The 27,728-nt window shown below is 40.9% G+C and overlaps 1 protein-coding gene across 6 annotated transcripts in view; it reads right to left on the bottom strand.

Moving 5' to 3' along the window:
- Window positions 1-27,728, bottom strand: part of CCDC91 (coiled-coil domain containing 91) — a 193,662-nt gene that overhangs the window by 89,249 nt on the left and 76,685 nt on the right. For all 6 annotated transcript variants that reach the window (XM_053255620.1, XM_053255617.1, XM_053255622.1 and 3 more), the window contains one exon: window positions 13,462-13,539. In XM_053255620.1, coding sequence (XP_053111595.1) covers window positions 13,462-13,539 — 78 coding nt within the window. The remainder of the gene's footprint in view (window positions 1-13,461; window positions 13,540-27,728) is intronic.

Consider the following 27,728-nt stretch of genomic DNA (forward strand, 5'->3'; position numbering starts at 1 on the left):
AGCTGCACACCAGATTTGGAGCATCAATCAGAACTTTTGTAATCCAGCTTTCATTTCATTTAGCAAGCTCTTCTGATTGTAAGCATGTTAAAAGCCTAAGACATCATCTGCTAAAACCCCAGGCCTGAGGAAATACTTTGGAACTTTTTACAAATCTACTCAGCTGTTCCAGACCCTAGTCCCTAACAATATCTCAGTACTTCTGTTTTTTCTCCAGTTTTACTATTACACATTTCTATCTATTCCACAATAAATGATGCTGCCTTAACTGCCACAACTTTTAATTGATGGTGAATATAGCTTTATATCCAATTTTATTAAAATCAAGTTTGACAATCATCTTTTAAAATGTGTGTGCTCTCAATGACTGTTCAGAAGTTTGTGTTCCTGGTTCAACATTTTAGGAATTTCCTATGCACTGGTGTTTCTTGGTGTTGTAAAATTCTCCTTCTGCAGAAGCTTTTCAGGAAAAGCCACTGGCTTCTCCTATGGCTTAGGAAACAGGGTGTTGTAAAAGGAAACTAGAGGAGCACAAAGCCTGGTTTGGGATAGCGAAGGATTCTTAGACATCAAAGTGAACAGCCACAGGATTTCAAATTGCATTTTTAATGTATACATGTAAAGTTTTAAAGTTAAGCAGCAATTGTCTGTCCATAGTGAGACTTCTGTACATCTAAGGGATACCCATGTAGCTGAGTAATAACACCAAACCATATTCCTTTTTGTAACAGGGGTCTGTCCATTGGCATCCATTTTTAAGGAATGTAACTCAATTTCAAGTGTGGGAGGTTACACCCTTTTGATGTGTAATCCTAATTTCATGGCAACTCCAATTCTACATCCAAAAATAGAGTAGTTAATAATGGGCAAACTTACGAATTCACTCCTACTGCCTCAACACACAATAGTATAATTCTCTAGAGCAGACATTCCAATATTTAAACTACTCAGTATTAAATAAAGTATTTGGGAATGTAACTGAAAATTATAATAATGCAATTCAGAATGATAGATAATCCAGAGTAATGGTTTGAATTATATCCTGTTTTGTCATCCAATGCATTTAGTCTCCATTTTATCATAATAAGCTTGATGAGAAAAGGTCTGAGAAAAATAAAGATTTAATGTCCAAACTGATGGTGGTTTACTAAACTTGGCTCTGGAGGTAGCTCTTACATTTCAAAGTTGGCATAAAATTCAAAAGCTTTGCTGGCTAATCAAATATACAATATTGCCAAGTTTTAAATCTCATACTTCAATCTATAGCTACATGCTGGCTTGTACATCAGGAAAAGAAACTGATAGTTTGATTTGTTGTGTGAGTTAAACAAAAAAGACCTCCTCTGATCAATGTGCCAATATTATGAGTGAGGTTGAAAACACAATTATGTTTAGTCGTGTCAATGAATAAAATTGGATTCAATAAAATCCAAGCATCTTGGAGGTATTTTATTTCTTTTCCCATATCTTGGTCTTCCTTATGGCTAGTCACAAGCAGCCAATACTCCTCTATATCTTCCATTTTGAGCTACAAGCTTGCAGAGGTCTTTACAATCATTGCAGTGTCCAGAGTTATAACTTAAGCAACATTAAAAAACCGCAAACACCCAGAATAGGTCAGTCGTGATGGGCTTGAGCTCCTGGGGAGGAGACAAGCCACTTGAGTGGGATCCATAGGTGGAAGATATGGGTGACCAGGAACCCCCACCCCTTCTAAATGGAAGTGCTTGGGGCAAGAGAGTTCAAGCCACCAGCTGACCTTGGGAAGTCTAATCTCGGACACACTCTATTGTTCTAAGCCGCCATCCAAATATACGCACTTAAATAATTGTATATCACAAGCCTTAGACCTACCTAGCATATTGAGATATTCCTCTTGTACATATTGTCCCCTTGTACATATTCCCAAGGATATAATGGATATTTTTAAAGGGAGTATCTCAATATATTTAGTAGGTCTAAAGGCTTATATGTTTTATAGTTCTTTAAGTGTAAAAACAAAAGACTATCAAGCTGTCTCATCTCACTAAGCTTTGAAGCAGATAGATCACCCCAACATTTTACTGATGAAGACTCTAAGACTGAAATGCATCTGAAGAATGTGTAAATAAGATTTCCTTGTTTCTACTTCAGAGGAAACTGTCAGATTGAAATCTTTTTGCAACTATGAAGTTCAAGTTTGGTAATATTTTATTTGTAGATTGTTTCAACAAGTTTAAATTGTACTTTTTATGACTTCCTTGTTTTTTGTTTTGTTTTTTGCTGCTGGTCTATTTTTTTAATGCAAGGAAAATCTCTCTTGTGTTGTAATACCCAAACAGGGAATTCCACAGCAGCTATGTCAGAAATAGTGCAGTTATTAGGGAAGAAAACAATCATGAAAATGACCAGGTCAGTAAACGGAGACTAGAGAGAGGAGTTGGAAAGCATCTGGGACTGAGGGACCATCCATATGAATGTTGAAATCACCAAGGAACAAGGCAGAAGTGTGGTCAGAAAGCAAGAAGGAGAACTAGGAATCAAAGTCTGAAATGAAGGTTGAGAGGGGCCAGGAAAGTTATATAAAACAGAACGAGAGGGATGCAGAAGGAAGTACCATTTCAAAGAATGAACTTCAAAAGGCAGAGAAGCTAAGCTATGTGATAGCAAGAAGATGGGCAAAGACTGTAATTGGCAGGAACTGGAGAAAAAGTGACCAATACCTTCAGGACAACTTGTGGGTGAGAAGGAAAGGGCAGCAGCAGCTTCTCTATTCCAAAAGAAAGGGCAACAGCCATGGTAGTGAGCAGAATCTAAATTTCAGTGAGGGCAAGTAGGTAGAGGAACCAATAGAGGAAAAACTAATGTATGGTTACTGCTTTCTGGATGGAGGGAATAGTAATTTCAGAGGGAAGGGGATCAGGAAAGAAGCAGTGAACAGGAATGAGATCTGAGGAGGGAGTATGGTTGGGAGTCATGATATCGGAAGTAAGCATGAAAAAGCTCAGAAAAGGGACAGGGCAGTAAAGTAAAGGTAGATTATATAAATCTAAAATTTTTTTAAAAACTAATGGAAAAATTAAACCTTTGAAGTTAAACAGCAGCAGTTCAACAGAAATAATACAAGAGATTAACTTCTGTCCTATCAACCTTAGAATGCAAATTCATAGGTTCAAGAAGGATAAAAATTGGGATTATGTCTGGCAAAAGAAAGTGTTTCTTCACATAATGATTATTTAACAAACCCACCATCACTAGATGTGACAATGGCCACTGGCTAAAATTACTTTATATAAGAAGTTCTAAGTAGAACTAATAGAATCCACTTTTCACTTCTCCATTAAAATCAAATAACCTCTCACTTCTGTTTTCAAGATGGCAGGTTGCTATAAAAAACAGCCCCATCTGGACCCCCTCCCATATACTGTATGTTTGGGCTGTAAATAAATAAATTCTAAAGAGGAGGTGCTTATACTAAGAGTGTCCACCATCTAGGGGCAAGAAGACAGATTGAAATAAGAATCAAAATCTCCCAACACCACGTACTGCAAGTTAGTTTGTATTGGACTCTAAATAAAAGTTATTTTGATGGGGCTCACAGAGAAATGGTGATCTCATTAGCCTTTTACACTTCAGAAAATAGGATTTAAAAGTTGAGAAGATAGCCATTGACAGTTGCATTGACCATATTAGTTAAATGGAGATTCAGAAGAAGTATGAATCTGAGTACTAAATGAAGGAGACAGACAAAAGGAGAGCAACCATCATGTTCACTCTTTGGTTATGAGCTTCCAGAGGCACCCAGCTAGCCACTATTGGAAACAAAATTCTGTACAAAATGGATCCTTAGTCTGATCCAGCTAGGCAGTTCTTTTAAATCAAATGTGAAGCAGTTTCACATCAGAACAATAATCTATTGGCATACATTTCAAAAATATGCAACATTTCCCCTCATTCCTAAAATAAGGCAAAACAAAAAACTTTTTAAAAGATGAACAATCACTTAATGTTTTTAAAAAGAGCTCTGTGGTAATATCTTGGTTTGGTGCTGTCATTTTAAAAGGCAATACAGAATGTTTGTGTCTTTGCCAAAACCAAAATGCCACCAACCAAGGTCAAACCAGTGCAGCCAACATTAAGCAGACTACAATTTGTTGGGGTTGGAAACAACTTCCGTTTGCTGAATGAAGGGTTTATCTCTATGTCCAAAGAGTTGGATTTTTAAAAATCCTTATTCAAGAAAAAAAAATCAAGGTTTAAAAAAAATTCAGCCTCCACAACAAACATAAAAGGAATTCGAACTTGGCACTATTGTGAAGTCTCACACTTTTTTAAAATTTTAAAATAAGAAGTATTCATTTACAGTCAAGATAAACATGTAAAGAAAATGAAAAATTGTTTCCCTTAGTCATTTGTTTTCAAAGTAGAGCAATTCTAAACTCTGGGAATAGTTCTCTTAGGAAGGAAAATGCACTATTCATATGAAACACCTGCATCTATAAAATGGAAGCAGAGTTGATCTAAAATGCTCCTCCCGTGTTGTTCTTCACCAGATTCTCAAGCAGAGAAAGTGGGATGAGAGGTTAAAAATGTGGATCAATTTCTCAGTCCACTGGCAACTACAATTTTCTTCCCAGAAGCCCTCTTTGAATGACACTACAACTTGGTTCAGACAAACTGTTCTAGTGGCAGGCCAACATCATATGTGAAAAAAGAACATACTACTGTGGCCTCACCTCTCTGGCCCTGCAGAATCAAGTGGGGCCAGAACATTCAAATCAGTCCCTAATCACACAGTTTAAATCATCTAACCATCCCTCCATCACAAGCAATGCTGACCCAAACAGGCCCCATTATGAAGTGGCAAAAATAGGGGTATTATCTAGCATTTTCAGATAGTGGGAATCTTTTGGGAGGCAGATTACTGCTGCTTAGCGAAGCCAGCAGGTGTCCTTTTTCAGGGTTGTTGTTTTTTTTTAAACCCACTATTTTAAATCCAAGGTCATGCTCTAGGCCAGCATTCTAGTCTCCATCCTTCTCAAAACACTCCCTTCCACGGCTACCATCTTTTAAAAGAATCCCAGAGTGGAAGTGGAGGAAGAGTGTAGTGCAAGCAAGAGCAATAAGGAGAAAGAGAGTAGCTGGGGTGCTAGTCATTGTTCCCTGTAAGAGGGAATCCCAGATGCTGTTGACAACCACTCCCAGAATCCTTGGCTGTGGTGGGCTTTGGCTGAGGATGCTGGGAGTTGTAGTCAACAACATATGGGATTTTCTGTTAGAGGGAACAAAGGTGCTAGCTCTGCCCTGCCTGCTGCACAAGGGTGGCAGCACATAAATGGCAGCACATCACAGGCGATGGCCTGGTGAGGTGAAGACAGTTGGCGAATATGAACAAGGGTAAGAACAAGGCTTGTGCTGTCTGCATCATGGCATCCACAGTTCTGGGATTCCAGGACTGGAACAAATTTACCCCAGCCCTCTAGGTATCCAAAGCACAACCCATTTCTGAGACTGAGGCATGCAAGGCCACATTCATATGGAACTTAGACTGTCACCCATCCAGGCACTGACCAATCCTAGGCCTGCTTAGCTTCGGCAAGGTTGCTGCATCATGTGCCCCCAAATGATACTCTGGTAAGGCAAAGGGTAAAAACAGGCTTGCTAGATGGTAGCCGGGGCAGGTAGGGGGAGGAAATTACCAATGTGTGTGTATATGTTGGCTGAAATTCTGAGACAGAATAGGTACACTTGTTTGAAAAAAGGTTGAAAACTCCTGCTTCAAAACAAAGAGTGTGTGTGTGGGCGGGGGGGAGCTCTTAGCATGTCAGGCAAAGTGCATTGATAAACAATGTAAAGTAGTGGCCAGCCATATCTTCTGGACAGAAATAATAATAATTTTAAAAATAAACAAATGCGTTTAATGTATGTACAATTTGGAACTCAGTTTGGGGTCTATGCCTATACAACCACCATCAAATACATTAAAGACTTAGCAAACAGTAAATTGCTCCAAGCTTTTATGTAACTTTTAAAAAATTACAGAACAGTAGATTAAAAATGGACATTCAGACTAAGTTACACATGAGTACTCCCACTGAAATATACATTTTGTGTGTGTGTGTGTGTGTGTGTGTGTATGCAACATTTCTGATTTGTCTTCATTTACCTCAACTTGAAAACACTTTTATATAATGTGTATATTTATTTTACAAGCTGGGCTATGAATAATGACAATTGCATGATTTGATTCCCAAGATCCTCCTCCCAGATATGTAGTAGAGACAGATAACCAAGGAAATTGGCAGATTTCTCTTTTCTATTTAATTAGGGAATTATATCAACAAGATATTTTTTTTAAAAAAATTCTTGGGCATCACAATATAAACTGTTTGTTTCTCTATAAACCCTGGTGCACAAAGAATCTAGGAGCAGCACAATATATCTATGTGCAATTCAGACACAGGCCCAGATACAAATGCTTCTTCATTTTAGTACAGCAAGGATGTACAAAAGCTGTGCTTGGACTCTTGAGCAAAACTGTAACTTGGGAACTGATTCATGCTCTCAGTTTAGATATTTTGTCCTGCTGTTGACACTTATTGATAGTTTCATATTTTAAGGGCCCACAGGGTGACATCAGAAAATGCTGACATTCACCAGCAAATCTGAAAGATCAAATAAATGTTAAAATGTCACTCGCCTTTTCATCATTTACCAGGCCACTGTTGTAAATGTCAAAAATAAGCCACAAATGTTTCTGACACTCCCTGCTGAGCTTCCTAAAACGTTAAGAATTATCAGTGAATGGCAACATTCAGCAGGTTTCTGACATTAAACATAAAATATTTATGTTATAGTAATGTTATATTAGTTGCTTTATATTATTATTGCTCTATCTACACTCTGACTGGCAGACTCTCTCTAAGGTCTCAGGCACAAGGTAGGGATGTGCATACAAACAGGTTTGATTCTGAACCTGTTCAAAGTCAAGCCGGTTCAGTGCCTTGATGTCGAACCGAACCACCCCTGGTTCGTCTCGGCATCAGACCAACCCCCACCCCAGCCATTCAGCTAGGGGTGTGTGTGTGTGTGTGTGTGTGTGTGTGTGTGTGTGTGTGTGTGTGTGTGTGCATAAAATACATTTACATTTATTTGTAAAACAAATCTACATTTATTTTTTGTACTTAACCCTTCCGGGGGGCTTCTCCAAGGCTGTGGGGGTGGTTCCGTAGATGTTTCCTTACCTCCGCTGGCCTTCCTTATGTATAAAAGCACCCAGTTGGGTTATGACCCATGCCACACAGGGGCCCATTGTACATGCACGACGACCTCCAAAATGGACACCACAGCAGGGGCAAGGCCTGGAAAGGGCCAAAGATTGCCTGAAGGGTGACAGGGGAAGGGGGAAGATCTGAAGAGCCCCCGGTGGCCTCAATATTCACAGACACCCCCCCAGCCAAACCTGGGGTGGGGGGTCAAGGGGGGGGGGGCTGAAATGGCCCTGCCTGGTTTGAGGCCAGTTCTGCCTTGAACCAAATTGGGCCAGTCAGTTTTGTGCACACCCCTAGCACATGGATCTTTCAGAGTCCTGCTAGCTGAGGTGCTTTAACTAGAGATGGATTGAACTTGGGGCCTTCTGCATAAGAAGCAAATGCGCTACCACCAAACTAAGGCCCCTTCCTCTATGTAAATAAGACTATCTCAGGATGCAATTCCTACTTGAGTCAAGCTGGAATTCTGTATAGTGAAGTGAGCACTAAGAGGGATAAATAAAAACAAGATGTTCATTTAAATTTTCGGAACATTTCCCACTCTTATTTAGACACGTTGCTAAAGTTTTGCAAAGTTTCTACTTTGAACTTTTAAATACTAGCCTAGCTAGTATTTCCTTTGGAAAATTCTTCTCCAAAATTATTAATGATGGAAACGAAAGCCTTATGTGAAATCAGACTATGAAAACACCATCTTCCATACGCAGCAAGTCTAAAATGTGTCATTACAGTGTATTCTATGTGACATGCATAGTCACTTTCACTCAAGTGACAGTCTAGGCTTGGATTGAAAGGGCTTTATAAATTGATTCTGCACATGCAAGGGGACTTTGGACTGTGTTTCTTTCTTCAACATCAATCCCTCACTCCATACCACACAACAAGCAAGGAGACAGTCTGGAGTTTAGGGGAAAAGTCAAAACCCCCAATAAAGATGCCCATGTGCTTAGGCATCTGAAAGTAGCACTTTGGATCAGCCATAATGCAAGACAAAAGCTGGGATTTGGTAAACACAGGGAAACCTCGTTATATGTGGATTCGATATCCATGGATTCACATATCCGCGGTTGGGAAAAAGGCACCCAACCTTGGCATACGTGAGGAGGGGGAGAACCCACATCAATCTCATGTATCCGTGGGTTGGAGGTGTCCAGAAATGACTGCCGAGGCCACAAAATGGCTGTTTTTTTAAAAAGGCAATTTTCAGCAGATTTTTGGGCATTCCAGGGACTCAGAGTGATGTGGGGGGTCAGCAAAGATCATTAAGGAGCTTCCCCCCACGTTTTCCTTCAAATGTGGCTGAAAATTGGCATTTTTCCTCATTTCCCCAGCGACCTGGAACCTAAACCCCAATTCATCATTGACTTAATGCCTTGATATTCATGGTTTCCGTATCCGCGGTACAACTGTGGAATGGAACCCCCACGAATATTGAGGTCCTCCTGTACATGCCATTAAAAAGACAGCTTCTGCACCACTATCCAAGTGGCTTTAACCATCAACAGGGTAGGAAGATCCTGGTTCCTGAGAAGAGCTAGATCCACTGCAACTTAGCTATTGCTCTGACTACACTGTGGCTTATCATGATCATGTCAGATAACACAGAGCTCTTTTTTACAGAAAGATGTATGCAGCTCTTCCAGCATACTACAATATAATCACAGTCCGACATTTCTTACAATGATCACTTTGCCTCACCCCAGTTCTTAGTTGCAAAATCCAAAAAGACAAATTCCTGATTAAGTAGGTAGATCTATCTATCTATTGTTAAATTTTTATATCATCTTTCATTAGATGTTTTTCAGCTGCTTGAGGAGAGTATTTGGACATCAGGTATCACCCATTAGCCATGACTAAGTTGCATTTAAATCAATGGGACTTAAGGTAGTAAAGACTAACCTGTCTCATTGATCTCAACGGTGTTTAGTCATGACTTAAGTAGTCTAGGGGCTGCCCATTATCCTTCCAAATTCAGATTTCCATTAAGTTAAAAATCCACTAGTGCAAACTAGTGCAAACCACTGCAAACTAGTGCAAACCACTAGTGCAAACTGTTTTTCAGATACTAATAATCACATAAAATGTTCTTTTAAAAGAAGAACAAACTCACCACATCACCAAATAGAGACACCTGCCTTAGGTCTCTTTAAAGCTTACAACAGATGATACTTCATACTAGACATATGCCATGGTGACTCCTTTAGGAGTCTCACCTCATCAACTATTTCTAGAGGTTTCATTATAAAATAAATCTCTTCTGTTTGTAACCCCACTGCCACCATTTATTCTTAAACCTTAGGAAATAACCCTTTCTTGACAGAACGGAATAGGCCTTAGGCATAGGAAAGAACCAATCAAAGAAATAAGAGGTATTTTAAACTAAAAGGCATTAAGTTTTACTCTGTAAATATATCTCTTAGGAAAAAAAGAGTAACTATATACAGAATAAAGATAATTATCCACCAATTATTAAAAATATTTAGATGCTTGTTGCAAAGAAGCAAGGAAATAAGAGGTATTTTAAACCAAAAGGCATTAAGTTTTACTATGTCAATATGTCTCTTACAGTGGCGTAGCAAGGTTGGAGTGGGCCCAGAGACAAGATTTTAAAATGGCCCACCCTCACTGAAGCTCAGTTCATGAAGTAAAGAAAGATTAAATGAGGCTAAATAGTGATAACAAAAAGCATCCTAAATTATTTTTTAAAGGTTTTGTAAATTGTGGATGATGCAAGTCATTTAATGGTACTAGAGAAAGACATGCTGTTCTGGTAGCTCCAGGTCTCAACACCCACATCAGTTTTGGAGGAGGAATACAACTGAAGGAAGCCCAGGCAGGTGCGCAGCTGGGGAAGTCAGTCAATAGGAGCCAGTGTGGTGTAGTGGTTAGAGTGTTGGACTAGGACCGGGGAGACCCGAGTTCAAATCCCCATTCAGCCATGAAACTAGCTGGGTCACTCTGGGCCAGTCACTTCTCTCTCAGCCTAACCTACTTCACAGGGTTGTTGTGAAAGACAAACTCAAGTATGTAGTACACCGCTCTGGGCTCCTTGGAGGAAGAGCGGGATATAAATGTAATAATAATAATGTGACTGACTCCCCCCCCCCCCGTTTTTGTTTTTGTCTTAACGAATGTTTTACTTTGTTTTTATTCTGTTGTAAACCGCCCAGAGATGTAAGTTTTGGGTGGTATAAAAATGTTATAAATAAATAAATAAATAAATGTGGCTTGCCTCTGGGGGGGGGCCCTAAGGCAGTGGGCCCCCAGACAACTGTCTCCCCTTGCCCTATTATAGTTATGCCCCTGGTCTCTTAAGAAAAAAAAGATTAACTATATACAGAATAATCATCATTCAGCAATTATTAAAAATATTTAGATGTTTGTTGCAAAGAAGCAGTGGCTAGAACACTGATTTAGGTCACTCCACTGATTAACCTTAATTGTCAGTATCCTCCCCAGTGGTCACTTATGTACACAGGTACAGGTTTATGAGTCCCTTTATGCATGATGCACGCAAACTGCTTTTAAACCAGCCTGCTTTTAAAATCAGGCTCTCTCTTGCCTTGTCTCAAGGCCTTTTCTATTTTCTCTTAAACTTCTCAGCAATCTTTATCAGCACCTTTTAGCCACACCGCCTGCCTAGCAGCAGAGGGCCTTATCCTCTAAAAACAACTAAACAAGCTATGAGGATAAACTTGACATTTTACCTCAGAAAATCCTTTTAAAAGGGAAACTAATCAACCACATAAGCAGATACAAAAAGCTCAGGAAGTCTCATACTATTTATTCACAGAGATATGTATTGCATTGCCTGCGGTAAATACTCTTAAAAAGTGCCATGATCCCATCAAAACGTGCCAAAATTTATTTTTCTTTACTCTTGTTAATTATCAAGGATATTTAAAAAAACAAACAAACCATAAAAAACAGAAGTTAACCAAATTAGGTAAACACGAGGGGAAACTTGGCCAGTGCAACACAGAGATTGCTTTTAATTTGCTTTCTCATAGTTCAAATATTCCAATTTCCTCCAGTTGTATTTCCTGAGATAAATATGGGAATGAGAAGTTATTATAATAGATCCAATGCAGAATATGTTTATGTCTGCAGAGGTTTCATGGATTCATAAGAGCATACATGGAGCTTTGGTTCAGGCTATACGTCCACAGCAGCACTTCACTTTCCATGGCATTTTGAGAATGTTCCATGTTCCCGTACTGCAAGAACTTTTAGGGAAATGCATTCATTCCATAAAAAATATAAAATGGAAACAAATGGAGTCCAAGAAAGAATGCCCAAGGCACAAAGTAGTCTCCAATATCATGTATTTCATTCTCCCGTGGCAGCTGGAATAAGTGTTCAGCACTATGAAAGGACGATCTCCCAACAGAAACCCTAGCAACATATTGGCAGCCCAGAAGTGGTCCTTCCATGAGATGAGGTGAGGCAGTCACCTCAAGCATCAGATTATTTGGGCCCCAGAGAGACAGCAAGATGCCCTCCTACCCCCCACATTTTTTAAAAGGGAAGGGGGGGAGGAAGCCACACACAAGGAGGGATGGCATTTGGTGTGTGTGTGTGGGGGGGTAAGGTTTCAGAAATTAGAGAGAGGGATAGATTTAGCCCTGAAGGAGCAGGGCAAGAGGCTATATCACTTGTCCTCACGAAGATCTGACTTGGGCAGCTAGACACTAGTGTCCATCCGGGGAGGCAAAGTGGAAAGCAGGAGAGTTGTAGGAATTAGTGTGGAGGGATGCCCACAAAAATGGCTTCTTGGTGGACCCAGCTTCCTGTGTCTGCTAGGTAAGTTGGCTGGATTGGTACACGGGCCAATCCAGGTAGTGATATCAGGTCAGGTGGCCTCAATAGTGCAGGAGTATCCAAGAGAATCCTATGCTGAGAAGGGCTTCCCAATAGTTCTATCAAAAGTTTTGATGGGCACCTTTTCAAAGTTACGTCACTGACTCATCCCTTTTGTGATGGAGGCTGCTGCTGCACTCGTCTTATCTGACTTCCCTTCCTGGCCTAATTGCTTCATTTGCAACAGGTGTTAACTCTCTTGCGAGAGGATGAGGGGAGTTTTAGATTTCATCCTAAGTCCAAAACGACTTCGGATGCCAGATAACTCACAATAGCTAGTTCTGGAGTCTGCTTAGCCGGGCCCCCATGTAGGAAGAGGGTGTGTGAAGCTTGTATTACTTGCAGCCCAAATCTAGGGGTGACCAGTCCACTGCCAACTAAGTGACTTGTCCCCATGTATAACATAAACTGGGTGCTCACTTTGCGGTGCAGCTCCTGAGCATAGCGAAAGTGCAATCTCTAAGCTTGGAGATGAAGTTGCAACCAAGGAGGCTTCTGGGAGCAGACAAAATAAGCTCAACTGGTAACACTGGGCAGGCTTACTCAGAAGTAAACCCCCACACTGCTTCTCCCTCACACTGTTCCAACTTCCCACCTAGCTTTCCCCACCTGTCCATTCTATGTCTCACCTCCCCATCATCCCTAAGAGGACACATTCCATAACTAATAGAATATATATTTATTTAACACATTTGGAATAGAATACGCATTGCACTTGCAACAGAATCTACTAGCTGGTTCCCCCTGCCAATTTCAAATGTTGGCTGCATTGTCAAGCCAGCCATGCTCTGTATTACTTTGCCAGGACTTGCTAGTCATAGGCTTCAATGAGGCAAGAAAGCTTTAAAAACTTTCAAACCACTGCTTCAAACTTCATCAAACCAACAAAGAATAGCCTTCCTAGAAAAGTGAACAGATTACATCAGTCATTTTCATCAAAATTTGAAAGAAATATACAATATGCCTGGATAAAATTAGGGCAAAAAGGGGCCAAAGTGTCAGTTTCCTGCACTCCTTAATTAGCTGTAGCAATTTTGATTCAGATCTTCTTAGCATTACGCACATTTGTAGACCTCGTGAAGTAGATCATACACACACAGTTTCAAGTTATTCGCCCCAAAGTTGTCACACTTACAAGCAATAGTATTTTGAGGCTTATAATGGTGGAGCGGGTTTTTTTGCTACTCACCTTAACTAAAGGGGTACTCCTGCACCCCTTTAATTATGTATATAATGTAATGTATGTACCATCTATGAAAATCCATGGAAAGTCACTCCATAATCAGAACAAATTTAGAGACCAACTTGAACAAAACACACTGGAAAGAAGAATTGTTGTCAAGACACTTACCTTGAATTCTTCCACAATAATAGTCAAGGCTTCATGACCAGCTCTTCTCATATCTTCCAACTCAAGCTTATGTTTTTCCTGGTTGGGAGGGGAATCATGATAAAATCCAGTCAACTGTCAATGATTTTTCTGTTTGCCACATAGAATGCATAATTACTGCATTTACCTGAATAGAAGATTACTCTGAATTTAAGACAACCCTCTTAAGAAATATAGCTTAAATACAGGTTATACCTGCATAGGTATATAGGTTATACCTGTATTTACCCAAAAGGAAGAGGATCCTGAATTTAAGATGACCCCCCCCCCAATTCCTAACATCAAAGAACTTGGGAGGAAACTAGTCTTGGATTCAGGTAAATACGGTACCAACATTTCTGTTCTTCCAACTTAATGGTTTTTATACATTAGGGAAACCCACATTGAAGCTGCCCCAAAGCACTTTCCCTATGACAGAAATTGATCCGGGAAATGCAACATGTACAAAAATATGTAACTAAGTGATACACATGATAAGGCACACAAACTGCCACAATGGGAAAGTGTTTTTCCATGATTTCCACATGTACCCCAATGTCTAAATCAGTTCCAAGAAACAGAACCAAGTGACTAAAATCACTGTGACTTTGCTACTCCGAACAAGCTTATTGCACATGCCATGTTGACACCAGAAACAATGAACTCAATCATCCTTAATGCACCACCCAGGGAGAGAAACAAAGTGAGTAAGTAAAGGCAGCGGTTGCTCCTGCAATGGCCCCTTATCATCCATTTTAGATGGCTCTGCTGGGTCCAATCCTCCTTGCCATGCTGCCCAAAGAGAGAGGGCAAAAAAAGTAGTGCCACCCAGAGAGAGAGAGAGAGAGAGAGAGAGAGAGAGAGCAGGCAAGCCCTAGGAAGCAGCAGAACTGTTCCCTACATTCATAATTCGCTCAGACCTTCCTGCTGAGAGGCTGAGGGGGGGAACATTTGCTTGGAGGCAGTGGAGGAAAAGCACAGGTAAGAGGATAAGGCAGTTGTTCACTGTATGAGCAGCTGTCTCTGCCCACATGTATGCCTTCGCTCACCCACTGGATGCTGCATAATGGAGACTGGATTCAGCCCTCCCTGCTGTGCCATCCAGAGCTGGTAGGTAAATAAGCAGGAGCAGGAGCTTGCAGCAGACCTCTGGGCACAATTGTGAACGTGACTCAGAACATTAAAAGTGCTCTCACCCCAAGCTACTGGCTTAGAGGGTCTACCCATGAGTTCTGTCAGGACAATGGGGCAGAATACAAGCTGAAACCATTAAATTGGCAGAGGAATACATATTAGCAAGCAGTTTCAAAAAAAGGTTTTCCCAAAGGGGTCGAGAAAAATGTGATGCCCTACACTCGAGGGGGATAGGAAGAGTTAGCAAATTGCCCTCCAACTTCGCTCTTAGAGTCTTATTCCAAACCTTCTGGCTGGGATTCAAATTGTAACATGGAGAATGCACAAAATTAAATTCACTTGGGAGCAAAAGATTTTATTACAGGAACATAGGAAGCTGCCATATACTGAGTCAGAACATTGGTCTATCTGGTTCAGTATTGTCTTCACAGACTGGCAGTGGCTTCTCCAAGGTTGCAGGCAGGAGTCTCTCTCAGCCCTATCTTGGCGAAGCCACGGAGGGAACTTGAAACCTTCTGCTCTTCCCAAAGTGGCTCCATCCCCCGAAGGGAATATCTTACAGTGCTAACACTTCTAGTCTCCCATTCAAATGCAACCAGGGCAGACCCTGCTTAGCTAAGGGGACAAGTTATGCTTGCTACCACAAGACCACTTCTCCTCTCCTAGAAAGACACTTAATAAAACCATTTTCAATTCAAAGGAAAGGCTTGTATGAGTAGTCATGCTGTGATGCTCAGGCAATGGACATCATGGTGCAACATCTTCCCATTATTTGGAGAGATACCGGATACCAAAAGGAAGCAAATGAAACATCCCTAAGACAGGTGGAAGAGTTGTGTGAACCATGATTGATACGGCCACTATAGCATGCACTATAAGCATGCAGTATCCTCTGTAAGTTGCCGTTGAGTGGAGCACCTGCCTAGGGATCCATATATCTAAGAAACTCCATCCTGAAGCACAGTCCAAAAGGTGTGAGAGGAATAATGCCTGCAGTTTCCGAAGATGGATAAGGGACCATCTAATTCCCCTGGGTCAGTTAAAAGCATAGACTTGCACATGGTAGTTTACAGGTATCTGGAGCAAGTGTGGCAACAATCAGTCATGACTAAGTTCCACTGACATATGGGACTTAAGGTAGTTGTGATTAACCTACATAGGGACATAGGAAGCTGCCTTATACTGAATCAGACCATTGGTCCATCTAGCTCAGTATTGTTTACACAGATTGGCAGTGATTTCTCCAAGGCTGCAGACAGGAGTGTCTCTCAGCCCCATCTTGGAGATTCCAGGGAGGGAACTTGGAACCTTCTTCATGCAAACATGCAGGTGTTCTTTCCATAGTGGCCCCATCCCGAGGGGAATATCTTACAGTGCTCACACATGTAGCCTCCCATTCAAATGTAAACCAGAACAGACCCTGCTTAACAAAGAAGATTTTCAATGGTACTTACAGTAGTTATGACTAATGGATCCTGCCTGTGATGTGCACCACGACAGCTGTCTCCTCCCCAGCACTGCCTAACAGCCTATCTAGAGGCTGCATGATGTCCGCAACCTTCACACCAGGCAGGCAAGTCACCGTGAGGTCAACACAAAGGTCACAAACCCATCTCTCTATACCTCTGATGATCGAATCACCCACTACAAGGAAGCCCCCCACCCCCCGGAAGAGTATACCCTGCACGAGAGGATATGGGCTCATCTTCCACGAAAGGGGTCCCTTCTAAAGGAACATTTCCCTCTTCCTCAGACCGATGTCCTCCTTCCCCGAGACCTTCATACTCCCTGGCAGCAGAGGAGCTATCAGCCTTGGAGTGGGATGCCTCTACCACATCCCTGAAGGTCTCGTCCGCATGCCTCTCTGTCTCTCTGAGCTTCTCCAGATCCACCACCTTTGTCCTTAGGGAACAAACTTGTTCCCAGAGAGCTCCAGGAGCTCCTTGCACTGAACACACACCCATGAGATCTGCCCATGGAGCAAATAGTCTTACATGTGGCACTGGGAAGTGCTCCCTCCCCTGCTGACATACCGGTTTTCTTGGCTGTTTACAGTATTTATAGCTTAATAGAAGGATAGGTCTCAGCTGTAATGGTCAGCTATTTAACTGTCCAAACAGCCTTTCTCAAGAACATGAGGGAGAGATCAGTAATTATTTGAGGAAGGGATTTTCTCATTGCTCATTACCATTGCTCTGAAGCTTTTGGAGGCTTTTTGGAGCCATTTCTGTGGAGATTTTTGGAGCAATTTGCTAATTATCACTTTCATAAATTTAATTTTGATTTTCATGAATTTTTTAAATTAAAATTGCAAACTTAAAATTTAATTTAATTTTGATAATTACAAGACTATTATTTAATTTAAATTGCAACTAAAATGTAATATAAATTAAAATTTTAAAATTGATTTTAATTATCCATTAAAATCTATTAATTATTCATGAAAATGGATTCTCCTCTCACTCTTTGATTTTCACACATTCCTCTGTGTGTGTTTACTTGAATTGGATTTAATTTTGTGCTGCCTCTTTGGCCAACCAGTCAGGCCAAGGGACTTGTGCTGCTAAGTGCTAGATTTCCATAGTGGGATGAGGAAACATCATGATTACTGATTACTGGAGAAGCTGGGGAGCAAAATGTAAAAAGAGTAAAAAGTACAGTTATACCGTCAATGTCGACTTGTGGCGCCCACAGAGCCCCGTGGTTTTCTTTGGTAGAATACAGGAGGGGGTTACCATTGCCTCCTCCTGCACAGTAGGAGATGATGCCTTTCAGCATCTTCCTATATCACTACTGTCCAATATAGGTGTTTCCCATAGTCTGGGAAACATATCAGCGGGGATACAAACCAGCAACTTCTTGCTCCCTGAACTACAAATGACCCTTTTGTGCTTAAAACTGATTAACTTCAATACCTTAGCAACATAACACCTTTCTTCCTTCCTAAAAGCAATAATTGCACAACACTTTATCATGCTGAATGTAACAGTGTTATAAAATGGCAGAAACAGTTTCTTCATGACCTCAACAAAAGGAAATGTTTGTACACATGAGGCTGTGATTCACAAGTACATGTTGTACAGAACTTTACTAGTTAATATTGTCTGATCTCTTCCTATCTCACACAACACATAAGACTGTGCAGGGCAGAGCGTCCATCGAAAATTAAAGGTAAAGTGTGGCATCGATTTCGACTCCTGGCGCCCACAGAGCCCTGTGGTTTTCTTTTAGTAGAATACAGGAGGGGTTTACCATTGCTTCCTCCCGCACAGTATAAGATGATGCCTTTCAGCATCTTCCTATATTGCTGCTGCCCAATATAGTACCAGTGGGGATTTTAACTGGCAACCTTCTGCTTGTTAGTCAAGCATTTTCCCACTGCACCACTTAAAGTGATGCCATTGAAAATTAGCCATCTGAAAAGAGAAAAATGAACAAGCTCAGTGTTGCATTTTAAATATACAGTGAGGGAAATAAGTATTTGATCCCCTGCTGATTTTGTCCGTTTGCCCTCTGACACAGAAATGACCAGGCTATAATTGGAATGGTAGGTTTATTGTAGCTGTGAGAGACAGAATAACAACAAACAAACCCTCAAAAGCCCAGTGCCCAAAAGTCAGCGATGGATTTGCATTGTAGTGAGGGAAATAAGTATTCGATCCCTTCACAAAAGATGTCTTAGTACTTGGTGGCAAAACCCTTGTTGGCAATCACAGAGGTCAGACGTTTCTTGTAGTTGGCCACCACGTTTGCACACAACCCAGGAGGAATGTTGTCCCAATCCTCTTTGCAGATCCTCTCCAAGTCAGAAAGGTTTCGAGGCTGATGTTTGGCAACCCGAACCTTCAGCTCCCTCCACAGATTTTCTATGGGATTAAGGTCTGGAGACTGGCTGGGCCACTCCAGGACCTTCATGTGCTTCTTCTTGAGCCACTCCTTTGTTGCCTTGGCTGTGTGTTTTGGGTCATTGTCATGCTGGAATACCCATCCACGACCCATTCTCAATGCCCTGGCTGAGGGAAGGAGGTGCTCACCCAAGATCTGACGGTACATGGTCCCGTCCATCGTCCCTTCGATGCGGTGAAGGTGTCCTGTCCCCTTAGCAGAAAAACACCCCCAAAGCATAATGTGTCCACCTCCATGTTTGATGGTGGGGATGGTGTTCTTGGGCTCATAGGCAGCATTCCTCCTCCTCCACACACAGCGAGTTGAGTTGATGCCAAAGAGCTCGATTTTGGTCTCATCTGACCACAACACTTTCACCCAGTTCTCCTCTGGATCATTCAGATGTGCATTGGCAAACTGCAGACGGGCCTGTACATGTGCTGCCTTGAGCAGGGGGACCTTGCGGGCACTGCAAGATTTCAGTCCTTCACGGCGTAGTGTGTTGCCAATTGTTTTCTTGGTGACTATGGTTCCAGCTGCCCTGAGATCATTGACAAGTTCCCCCCGTGTAGTTCTGGGCTGCTTTGTCACCGTTCTCATGATCATTGCAACTCCACGAGGTGAGATCTTGCATGGAGCCCCAGACCGAGGGAGATTGACAGTTATTTTGTGTTTCTTCCATTTGCGAGTTATTGTGCCAACTGTAGTCACCTTCTCACCAAGCTGCTTGGCGATAGTCTTGTAGCTCAGTCCAGCCTTGTGCAGGTCTACAACCTTGTCCCTGACATCCTTCGACAGCTCTTTGGTCCTGGGCATGGTGGTGAGTTTGGAAGCTGCGTGATTGCTTGCTTCTATGGACAGGTGTCTTTTATACAGGTACTGTAACAAGCTGGGATTAGGAGCAATCCCTTGCAGAGGGTGTTCCTCATCTCAGCTCGTTACCTGCATATAGTGAAAAGACACCTGGGAGCCTGAAATCTTACTGGTTGATAGGGGATTGAATACTTATTTCCCTCACTACAATGCAAATCCATCGCTGACTTTTGGGCACTGGGCTTTTGAGGGTTTGTTTGTTGTTATTCTGTCTCTCACAGCTACAATAAACCTACCATTCCAATTATAGCCTGGTCATTTCTGTGTCAGAGGGCAAACGGACAAAATCAGCAGGGGATCAAATACTTATTTCCCTCACTGTATATATAGCAGGACACTGGGGTGTGTGCGTTCAATAAAAAAAGAAATATATTACAAGCAATTGATGTTGAAAACAAATAAAAATGATTAAAAAGTAGGGCCAGGTTTCTATTGTGCAACTGAAGATTAATTAAGCTGTCAAAGTCTTCTTACATTAATGTTATTGTGTTGAGTTATCCGTTAATATAGTTTAAGAAGTGGTGACAGAATGAAAATGTGCTGAAAATCCAAAACACGATATAAAAGATTACAACATATTGTTAAAACCTGTTGTATATTAACCAATGGAGCAATTAAGTTTTCAATAGAAAAATTCAGATAAACCTTTCAAAGTGTTGAAAGGGCTTATTGCTATTAATTTAAAACCAATAGTATTTAAAATTCCTATCTGTAGGGAATCTTTTCCAACCTACTCTTCCACTGAGGAATCTCCAGTTGTCTGCCTCAGAACTCCAGTCCATATGCCTTTTGTGATACAGAACAATAGTTAAATTGAGGATTTTGGTTTTGCTAGGATGACACTAAGATCACTTCCTTTAAAACATACCTGTCCAGAGGTTTCCAGAACCTAGGGCTATCAGTTAAGAGAACACTTTGCTGCATAGCATGAAAAATAAATGTTCATACTGTTTGGTTAAATTTAAATATTCCAGATTTTCACAATTAAAAGGTACATTAATTACGGCTTCATATTTATAACACCTGACCTCAAGGGTCACATATTTTTGCTTCTGGTTCATTCTTTTACACAGAAAAACAGGCTTCAGTGTAATGTGTTTGACAGCAGGCACAGATTCAGTTTTAAGATAAGAGTATTTAAAAATAAAACATTATTCTGATATTATTTTATACCAAAAGTGACAGGTGTCTGTGTATGTGTACACATGCATGCATGCATGCGTGCACACACACACAGAGCACTGAAAAAATAATATGCTCTGGAACATAGAAGGATACTGCCAAACACTAAACTTTAATATATGTAAATAAATGAATGATCAAAGAGAGTGGCTTAAACTTTTAAGTTAAATACTTTGGCTTCTTCCTTCTTCAAAGCAGAAATATTTATCTAAACAATTTAAGCAGCTCACTGTTTGATCATTCATCTACATTTATATACTAGACACCTACATGGTAAAAAATTAAAAAACAAATTTAAATTTAAGAACTTATTTTTTAAATTTTTGTTTAAAACACCGAACTTTATCCACTCTGATCCTAGGTCTTTGGAATAATTGCATACATCTCCAAACCTTCATATCCAAATGTTTATGGAAGCATAAATAACTGTCTACAGTTAGAAGAATGACTCACAATGTTACTGACTATTTAAGTGTCTAGACACCTAATCCTTTAGCTACTATTCCATAAGTAAAGGCTGGAAGAAATAGAGTGCTGACCATTTCCTTAGTAAAAGGAATAATGCCAAATCTTAGAGTCAGAATGCAGTCACTGGTAGGCTCATCTTCAGCCTTAATGCACTGCTATTTTATTTGAATGTAAACAACCTTAAGTTTGCTTCTGAGCAGAAACGCGCGCACACACACTTTTGCAAATATATTATGTACACACACACACACATCCAACCCACCCACCCCCCGTATACTGTGAACACAGGAATATCAGAGACCTGAACACAACCAATTTATTTAGGATGCAGAGAGAGTACAGAACCATAGAGCCTTGAAACTGTTGTTGTTGTTGTTATTATTATTATTATTATTATTTACATGCCGCTCTTCCTCCAAGGAGCTCAGAGTGGTGTACTACATACTTAAGTTTCTCTTTCACAACAACCCTGTGAAATAGGTTAGGCTGAGAGAGAAGTGACTGGCCCAGAGTCACCCAGCTAGTTTCATGGCTGAATGGGGATTTGAACTCGGGTCTCCCCAGTCCTAGTCCAGCACTCTAGCCACTACACCACGCTGGCTCTCTTATCCTTTTAGTAGATGAGCAAGATTGTATAACAGTAAGGAGGGGATTTGGGTTTGAGATTCCATGATAGACATATCTCAAAAATTGTTCCACATTGCACAGAATGTTTCAGATTTTGCATAACAAACTTTCATGTGATGGTTGTCTATTAATCGGTCTCTCTGTTAAGAAATTGTCCCAAACCCTCCTAAACCAATTCTTGATAAGTTCACTGAAGTTTTCAGTGGATTGTAATTATCATTCTTGCTGCTGTTAAAGGGTTAAACCAAAGTATTTATGCAGTGTTGACTGTAAGACTAAGGAACAGTACAAAAGATTAGCCTGGATCTGTAGAAATGGTGTCAGGAAGGCTACAGCTCAAAGTGAGCTGAGGTTTTAGAGGGATGCTGAAAGCAACCAGAATGGGTTTTGAGGTTGGTTAAGGAAGCAGTAGTTCTGTTGCTTGGAGAAAAGTCTGTAATGGTAATGGATGACACAGAGAAGGCAGTGCTGCTTCACTCCTAGTTTGTATCTTTCTTCTCCCAGAAGATAAAGGTAATTTTCCTAATGAAGGAGGAAACTGCAGCTCAAGTTAGGTAAAGAGATGGTAAGAAAACAGCCAGCCGCTTTAAATTAATTTAAATCTTCAGGGACATATCAATTATATCCCAGGGTACTGAAGGAATTTGGAGACGTAATCTCAGAGCTACTGTCTGCAATATTTGAGAACTCTTGGAGAATGAGTGAAGTATCAGAAAACTGAAGATGAGCAGATGCTGTTCTGATCTTTAAGGCACAGGGGGTGGGGAGGATCCAAGTAACTATAGACTGTTCGGTTTTATGTCATACCTTGCAAGATCTTAAAATGGGATAATTAAGCAATTGGTCTTTCAGCATATAGAAAAGAATATGGTGACTAGCAGAAACCAGTATGGGTTTGCTAAGAACAAGTCATGCTGAGATGATTTTCACTTATTCACCCTGCCCTCTGCAGCCCCATGCCCTTCAAAAATATGTCCCTAGGGGTTGAAAAGTCTCTCAGAATCTGAGTAAATTTTCTTTCTTTCTTTTCTTTTTTGGCCTCTCCGTAGAGGATTTGCATACTGGAGGAATTGGGCAAGCCAGGAAGTTAGTTAAGCAATGTGTCCTGGATATAGAAGTTCAACAAGAAGGTGCATGGATCAAGCAGGGTTTAGACTTAGGGAGTCAAGCTATTAATCTTAAACCAGCTAAGTACTTTGATGCTTGTCCCTAAATTTAGACGAGCCCTCGCTTTAGCGCATTTAAATGTTCTTCCTACAGCAGTATTGGATGCAGGGGCGTAGCAAGGTTGGAGGGGGCCCAGAGACAAGATTTTAAAATGGGCCCCTCGCTGATACACACACACACAAACACACTTCACAATATATAGTGCACTCACACTCACATCCCCATTATGAATACGGTGAATATCTAGTTCACATTGAATCTAGTTTCTTTACTCTCTGCTCCTGCCGATCTCCAAGAGACTCAACATAATTCATAGGGGGTGCAACATGGGCAGGTGGGGAGTCATGTGATGTGCCTCTGGGGGGCCCCTTGAGGCAGTGGGGCCCCAAGACGACTGCCTCCCCTTGCCTAATGGTAGTTACGCCCCTGATTGGATGGCAGGTTTAAGGGAGTTCTGCTATTTTTATGACTTTGCCCAAGTGGCATAGGGGTTATAGAATCCACCACCTCACATGTTATTCTTTATTGTGATTTTTATAGTGAACCCCGTTTAAGACTTATATCTCCTATGTTAGATAATTTGCCTGGCCGGTCTGATGAATTTTATTTAAATGATCTTTTAACTAATGTGGACACTGATATTATCTCTGTTATGGCCAGGTTTTATTATATTATTTGTAAAATATGAACTGGTTTATTGTAAATGTTTGCTGGTCAATGACCGAATAAACTTATATCTTATATCTATCTCTCAGAATCTGATTTTGAGGCTGCAGGGGGAAGCAAATAGAATGGGATCAGGTGAAAATCACCCTGCCGCCCCTCCGCACAAGCAGAAATTCTTCTGACGGTGGTATTAGTAGGCTGGATGCTATCCAGGATATGTTGATTTCAGCAAAGCATTTGACAGAACCATTATATCCTTGTTCACAAGATGGTAAAATGCAGGCTGGATGATACGGGTTGTCAGATGGATTCACAGCCGGTTGAACATCCATACCTGAAGAGAGCTCATAAATTACTCCACGTCAACCTGGAGGAAACGACTGAGTGGAGAACTGCAAGGCTATGCCCTGGCCTGGTCTGTTAAACATTTTCATAAGTGACTTGGAGAACGGGGTAGAGGGGATGCTCATCGCATATGAGACAAAGCTGGGAGGGATAGCCAATGCTTTGGAAGACATAATCAAAATCCAATCCAATCTGGATAGACTTGAACACTAGGCCAAAACCAACAAGATGATAGTCAACACACACAAATGCAAAGTCCTACATTTAGATAAGATAAATCAAATGTACAAGTACAGGATAGGGGACACTTGGCTTGGCAGCAGTATACCGAAAGGGCTCTAGGCATCTTAATGGAAAATAAGTGAAACATGAGCCAGCTGTGTGATGCAGCTGCTGAAAAAGCTGCATTAGCAGAGGCATAGTGTCCAAATCACAAGAAGTAATTGTTCCACTCTATTCTGCACTGGTCAGACATCACTTGGAATACTGTGTCCAGTTCTGGGCCATGCATTTTTTAAAAAGAAGGACATTGATAACCTGGAATAGGCCCAGAGGAGGCCATGAAAGTTGAACCTTACCCAACAGTGTAATGCAGCTGCTAAAAAAGGCTAATGCAGTCTTGGACTGCAGCAACAGGGACTTAGTATCTGGATCACAAGAAGTAACAAACAGTTCCACTCTATTCTGTGCTGGTCAGAACTCACATAACATAAACTTAACACTCACATAACATAACTGACATGACATAAACTTGACACTTGACATAACATAAACATAACTGTGTACTCCACTCTGAGCTCCTGGGAGGAAGAGTGGGATAGAAATGTATGCATGTAAGTAAGTAAGTAAATAAGATGTATTTAGTTTTGGGCACTGCACTATGGAAGGATTGTGGCCTCTTGGCTTTGAAACGCCCTCCCTGAAGAGCTTCGCCATGCTCCCTCCCCTCGGGGTTTTTAAAAAAACAATTTAAAACATATCTTTTAAAAGAGATTCTTTAATGTTTCATCTCTGTTTATATCTGGTAGGTTCTTTAGTTTTTATAGTTCTCAGTGTTTAGCTTTTAAAATGTTTTTTAATTTGAAACTTAAAAAACAACAACTTTTAAGTGTGGTTTTAGCTTGGTCTTTTAACTTGTTTAAGTTAAATTTGGTTAACTTTATTAGTCATTTTTACATTGTATCTTTATTATACAATAATATTATACTACCAAGCAGTAGTGTGCTGGAGGGGTGGGATATAAATACTTTAAATAAATAAAATAAATAACTGATAACCTGGAATGTGTTCAAAGGAGAGGATCACAAAGATGATGAAAGATCTGAAATCCAAGTTATATAAAGGAGCTGGGTATGATTAGATTGGAGGAGGGAAATAAGGGAAGATAGGATAGTCTTCAAGTATCTGAAGGGCTGTCACACAGAAGGAGTGAGCTTTTTGTCTGTTACACTGGTGGCGGGGGGAGGACTAGAATCAATGGGCTGAACTTACGAGGAAGCAAATCTATTTTATTTATTTTAAAAATTGTATTCTGCCTTTTTCATCGGACTACAGGCAGTTAACAAAGATAATTAATATATAGCAATAATCAAGCAAGCAAGCAATAATAATAATAAAAAGAGACAGTGGCAGCAACAGCAATGAAATATCATAAAAGCAGAGAGAGGTGAAAACTAACAAAACCAACAAACAGCAGAGCAGTTCAAGAGGTCTTTGGGAAATCCTGCTGAAATAAACACATTTTCAGATTATGTTTAATAATTGACAGGGAAGGTGCCAACCTAAAATTAGGTGGCAGGGAGTTCCAGAGAGAGGGGACTATCACAAATAGCCCTCCGCTCGATCATTCATCCCCACCAATTGAGCTTCAGAGGGCAGCAAGACATGCAAGGGAGTTTGTCTAAAATATTGTATAAGGTGCACAAATTAAAGTGGAAGAAGATGGTCCCTCAAGTAACTTGGCCCCCATACAGGGCTTTAAAGGGTTAAAAAAAAACCAACCAGCACTTTGAATCACACTTGGAAACAAACTAGGTAGTCAGTGCAGCCTGTACAGTAGCAGTGTGATGCATTCACAATGCCTGAATTTGTCAAGCCTCTTACAGCCACATTCTTTATCAGCTGATGTTTCTGAAGGGTCTACAAAAGCAGAGTAGAGTATGTTACAGTAATATTTCTATTTGTCTTTGTCATCACTATCAGGAAATGGCATTAGCCCCTTAAATGCCTGCCTACAGGCAGTAATGGGCTGGATAAGGGATAATAAGCTGAAGCTGAATCTAAGAACCTTCGTGCTCAGTTTTGGGGTTTGTAATGCGCAAGATGGGATAGAACTTCCTGTTCTTAACGGGGTTACATCTTGACAGAGTGCTCCTGGGCCCAGGTATCACCCTGGTATCTCAAGTTGAGGCTGTGGCCAGGAGCACTTTTTACCAGCTGCGATTGATTTGACAACTCTGCCCATTTGTTGAGAAGGATTACTTGAAACAGTGGCACACTAGCTGGTAATCTCCAGGCTGGACTACCACAATGTGTTCTATTTAGGGCTACCTTTGTATATAGTTTGGAAATGTCAGTTAGTTCCAAATGAGGCAGCCAGGTTAGTCTCTGGGTATCTTGGAGAGATGACAATATGCCTGTTCTTAAACAATTGCACTGGCTGCCAATATGTTTCTGGGCAAAAGTACAAAATGCCAGTTATTACCTTTAAAGCCTTGAATTGCTTCAGTCCGGGTTACCCAAGAGAGTGCCTCTCTCTACAAGATCCCCACCACTCATTAAGATCATCAGGAAGGGTCCGTCTTTGGGTAACACCTGTTCATCTGGTGGTGACCTGAGATTGTGCCTTCTCAGTTGTCACTCCTAGGTTGGGGAATAAGTTCCCTGGGGATATGAGAGGATGATCTTCCTTGGAGGCCTTCAGGAGAGCCTTAAAGACCCATCTTTTTAGCCTGGCTTTTTAAATGATAGCTAGTTTTAATTTTAATCTGCTTTTAAATGGTTTATTTTATTTTATGTTAATTGTTATGTGTTTTTTATTTTAAAGTAAACCACCCTGAGCCACTTTAGGAAGGAAGGAAGGAAGGAAGGAAGGAAGGAAGGAAGGAAGGAAGGAAGGAAGGAAGGAAGGAAGGAAGGAAGGCTCAAGACAAAAAGTGACAAGGGCATGGATAACCATAGCCAGGTTCACCTGGCCCAGAATTGACAATTTAGGCCAGTCTTTCAGGATAATTTATTAACTGTAAGAGCTGTTCCAGCAGTCAAACAGTGGGCAAGCCTTTGCTGGAAGTTTTCAAACAGAGCATCAACAGCCATTGGTCAGGAATACTGTAGCAGAATCCTGTACAAAGCAGGAGGTTGGATTAGAAGACCTCCAAAGTCCAACTCTAACATTCTATAATTCTAATATCTTTTGGAAAATATGCAGAATTGCAAGTCTTAGGGATGCTTTGCTTCATCTTATAGTTAAATTATGTGAAACATTTGTCCAAAAATGTCTCTGAAGAAGGCATGAGCATCACCTGTGGACAAAAGAACGAGTCCCTTGGCAACCCCTCAAATATCTGAAACCATCTTCTAGATCTGTTGCACCATGAATCGATTTAAGTACCAACACAAAAATACTTTAAAATTAAGCTCCTTTAGCCTTGCTTTTATTGCCATTATTGAACCAAAAATAAAACATTTATCCCATAGAAATACGTCTACTGGCAACCCTAAATCCGCTTCCTAGTTGTCTTGCTGGGCAAAGAGGCCCATTCTAAAGTGTTAACTATAGCAACTGGCCCTATCCAGCCCCAGCACAGCTACCCTTGAGTGGTTGTTGCTTGTGTCTACCTCAACAGAGCCAGCGTGGTGTAGTGGTTAGAGTGCTGGACTAGGACCGGGGAGAGTCGAGTTCA

This window comes from Hemicordylus capensis, chromosome 5, assembly GCF_027244095.1.
Source record: "Hemicordylus capensis ecotype Gifberg chromosome 5, rHemCap1.1.pri, whole genome shotgun sequence".
Classification (NCBI taxonomy): domain Eukaryota; kingdom Metazoa; phylum Chordata; class Lepidosauria; order Squamata; family Cordylidae; genus Hemicordylus; species Hemicordylus capensis.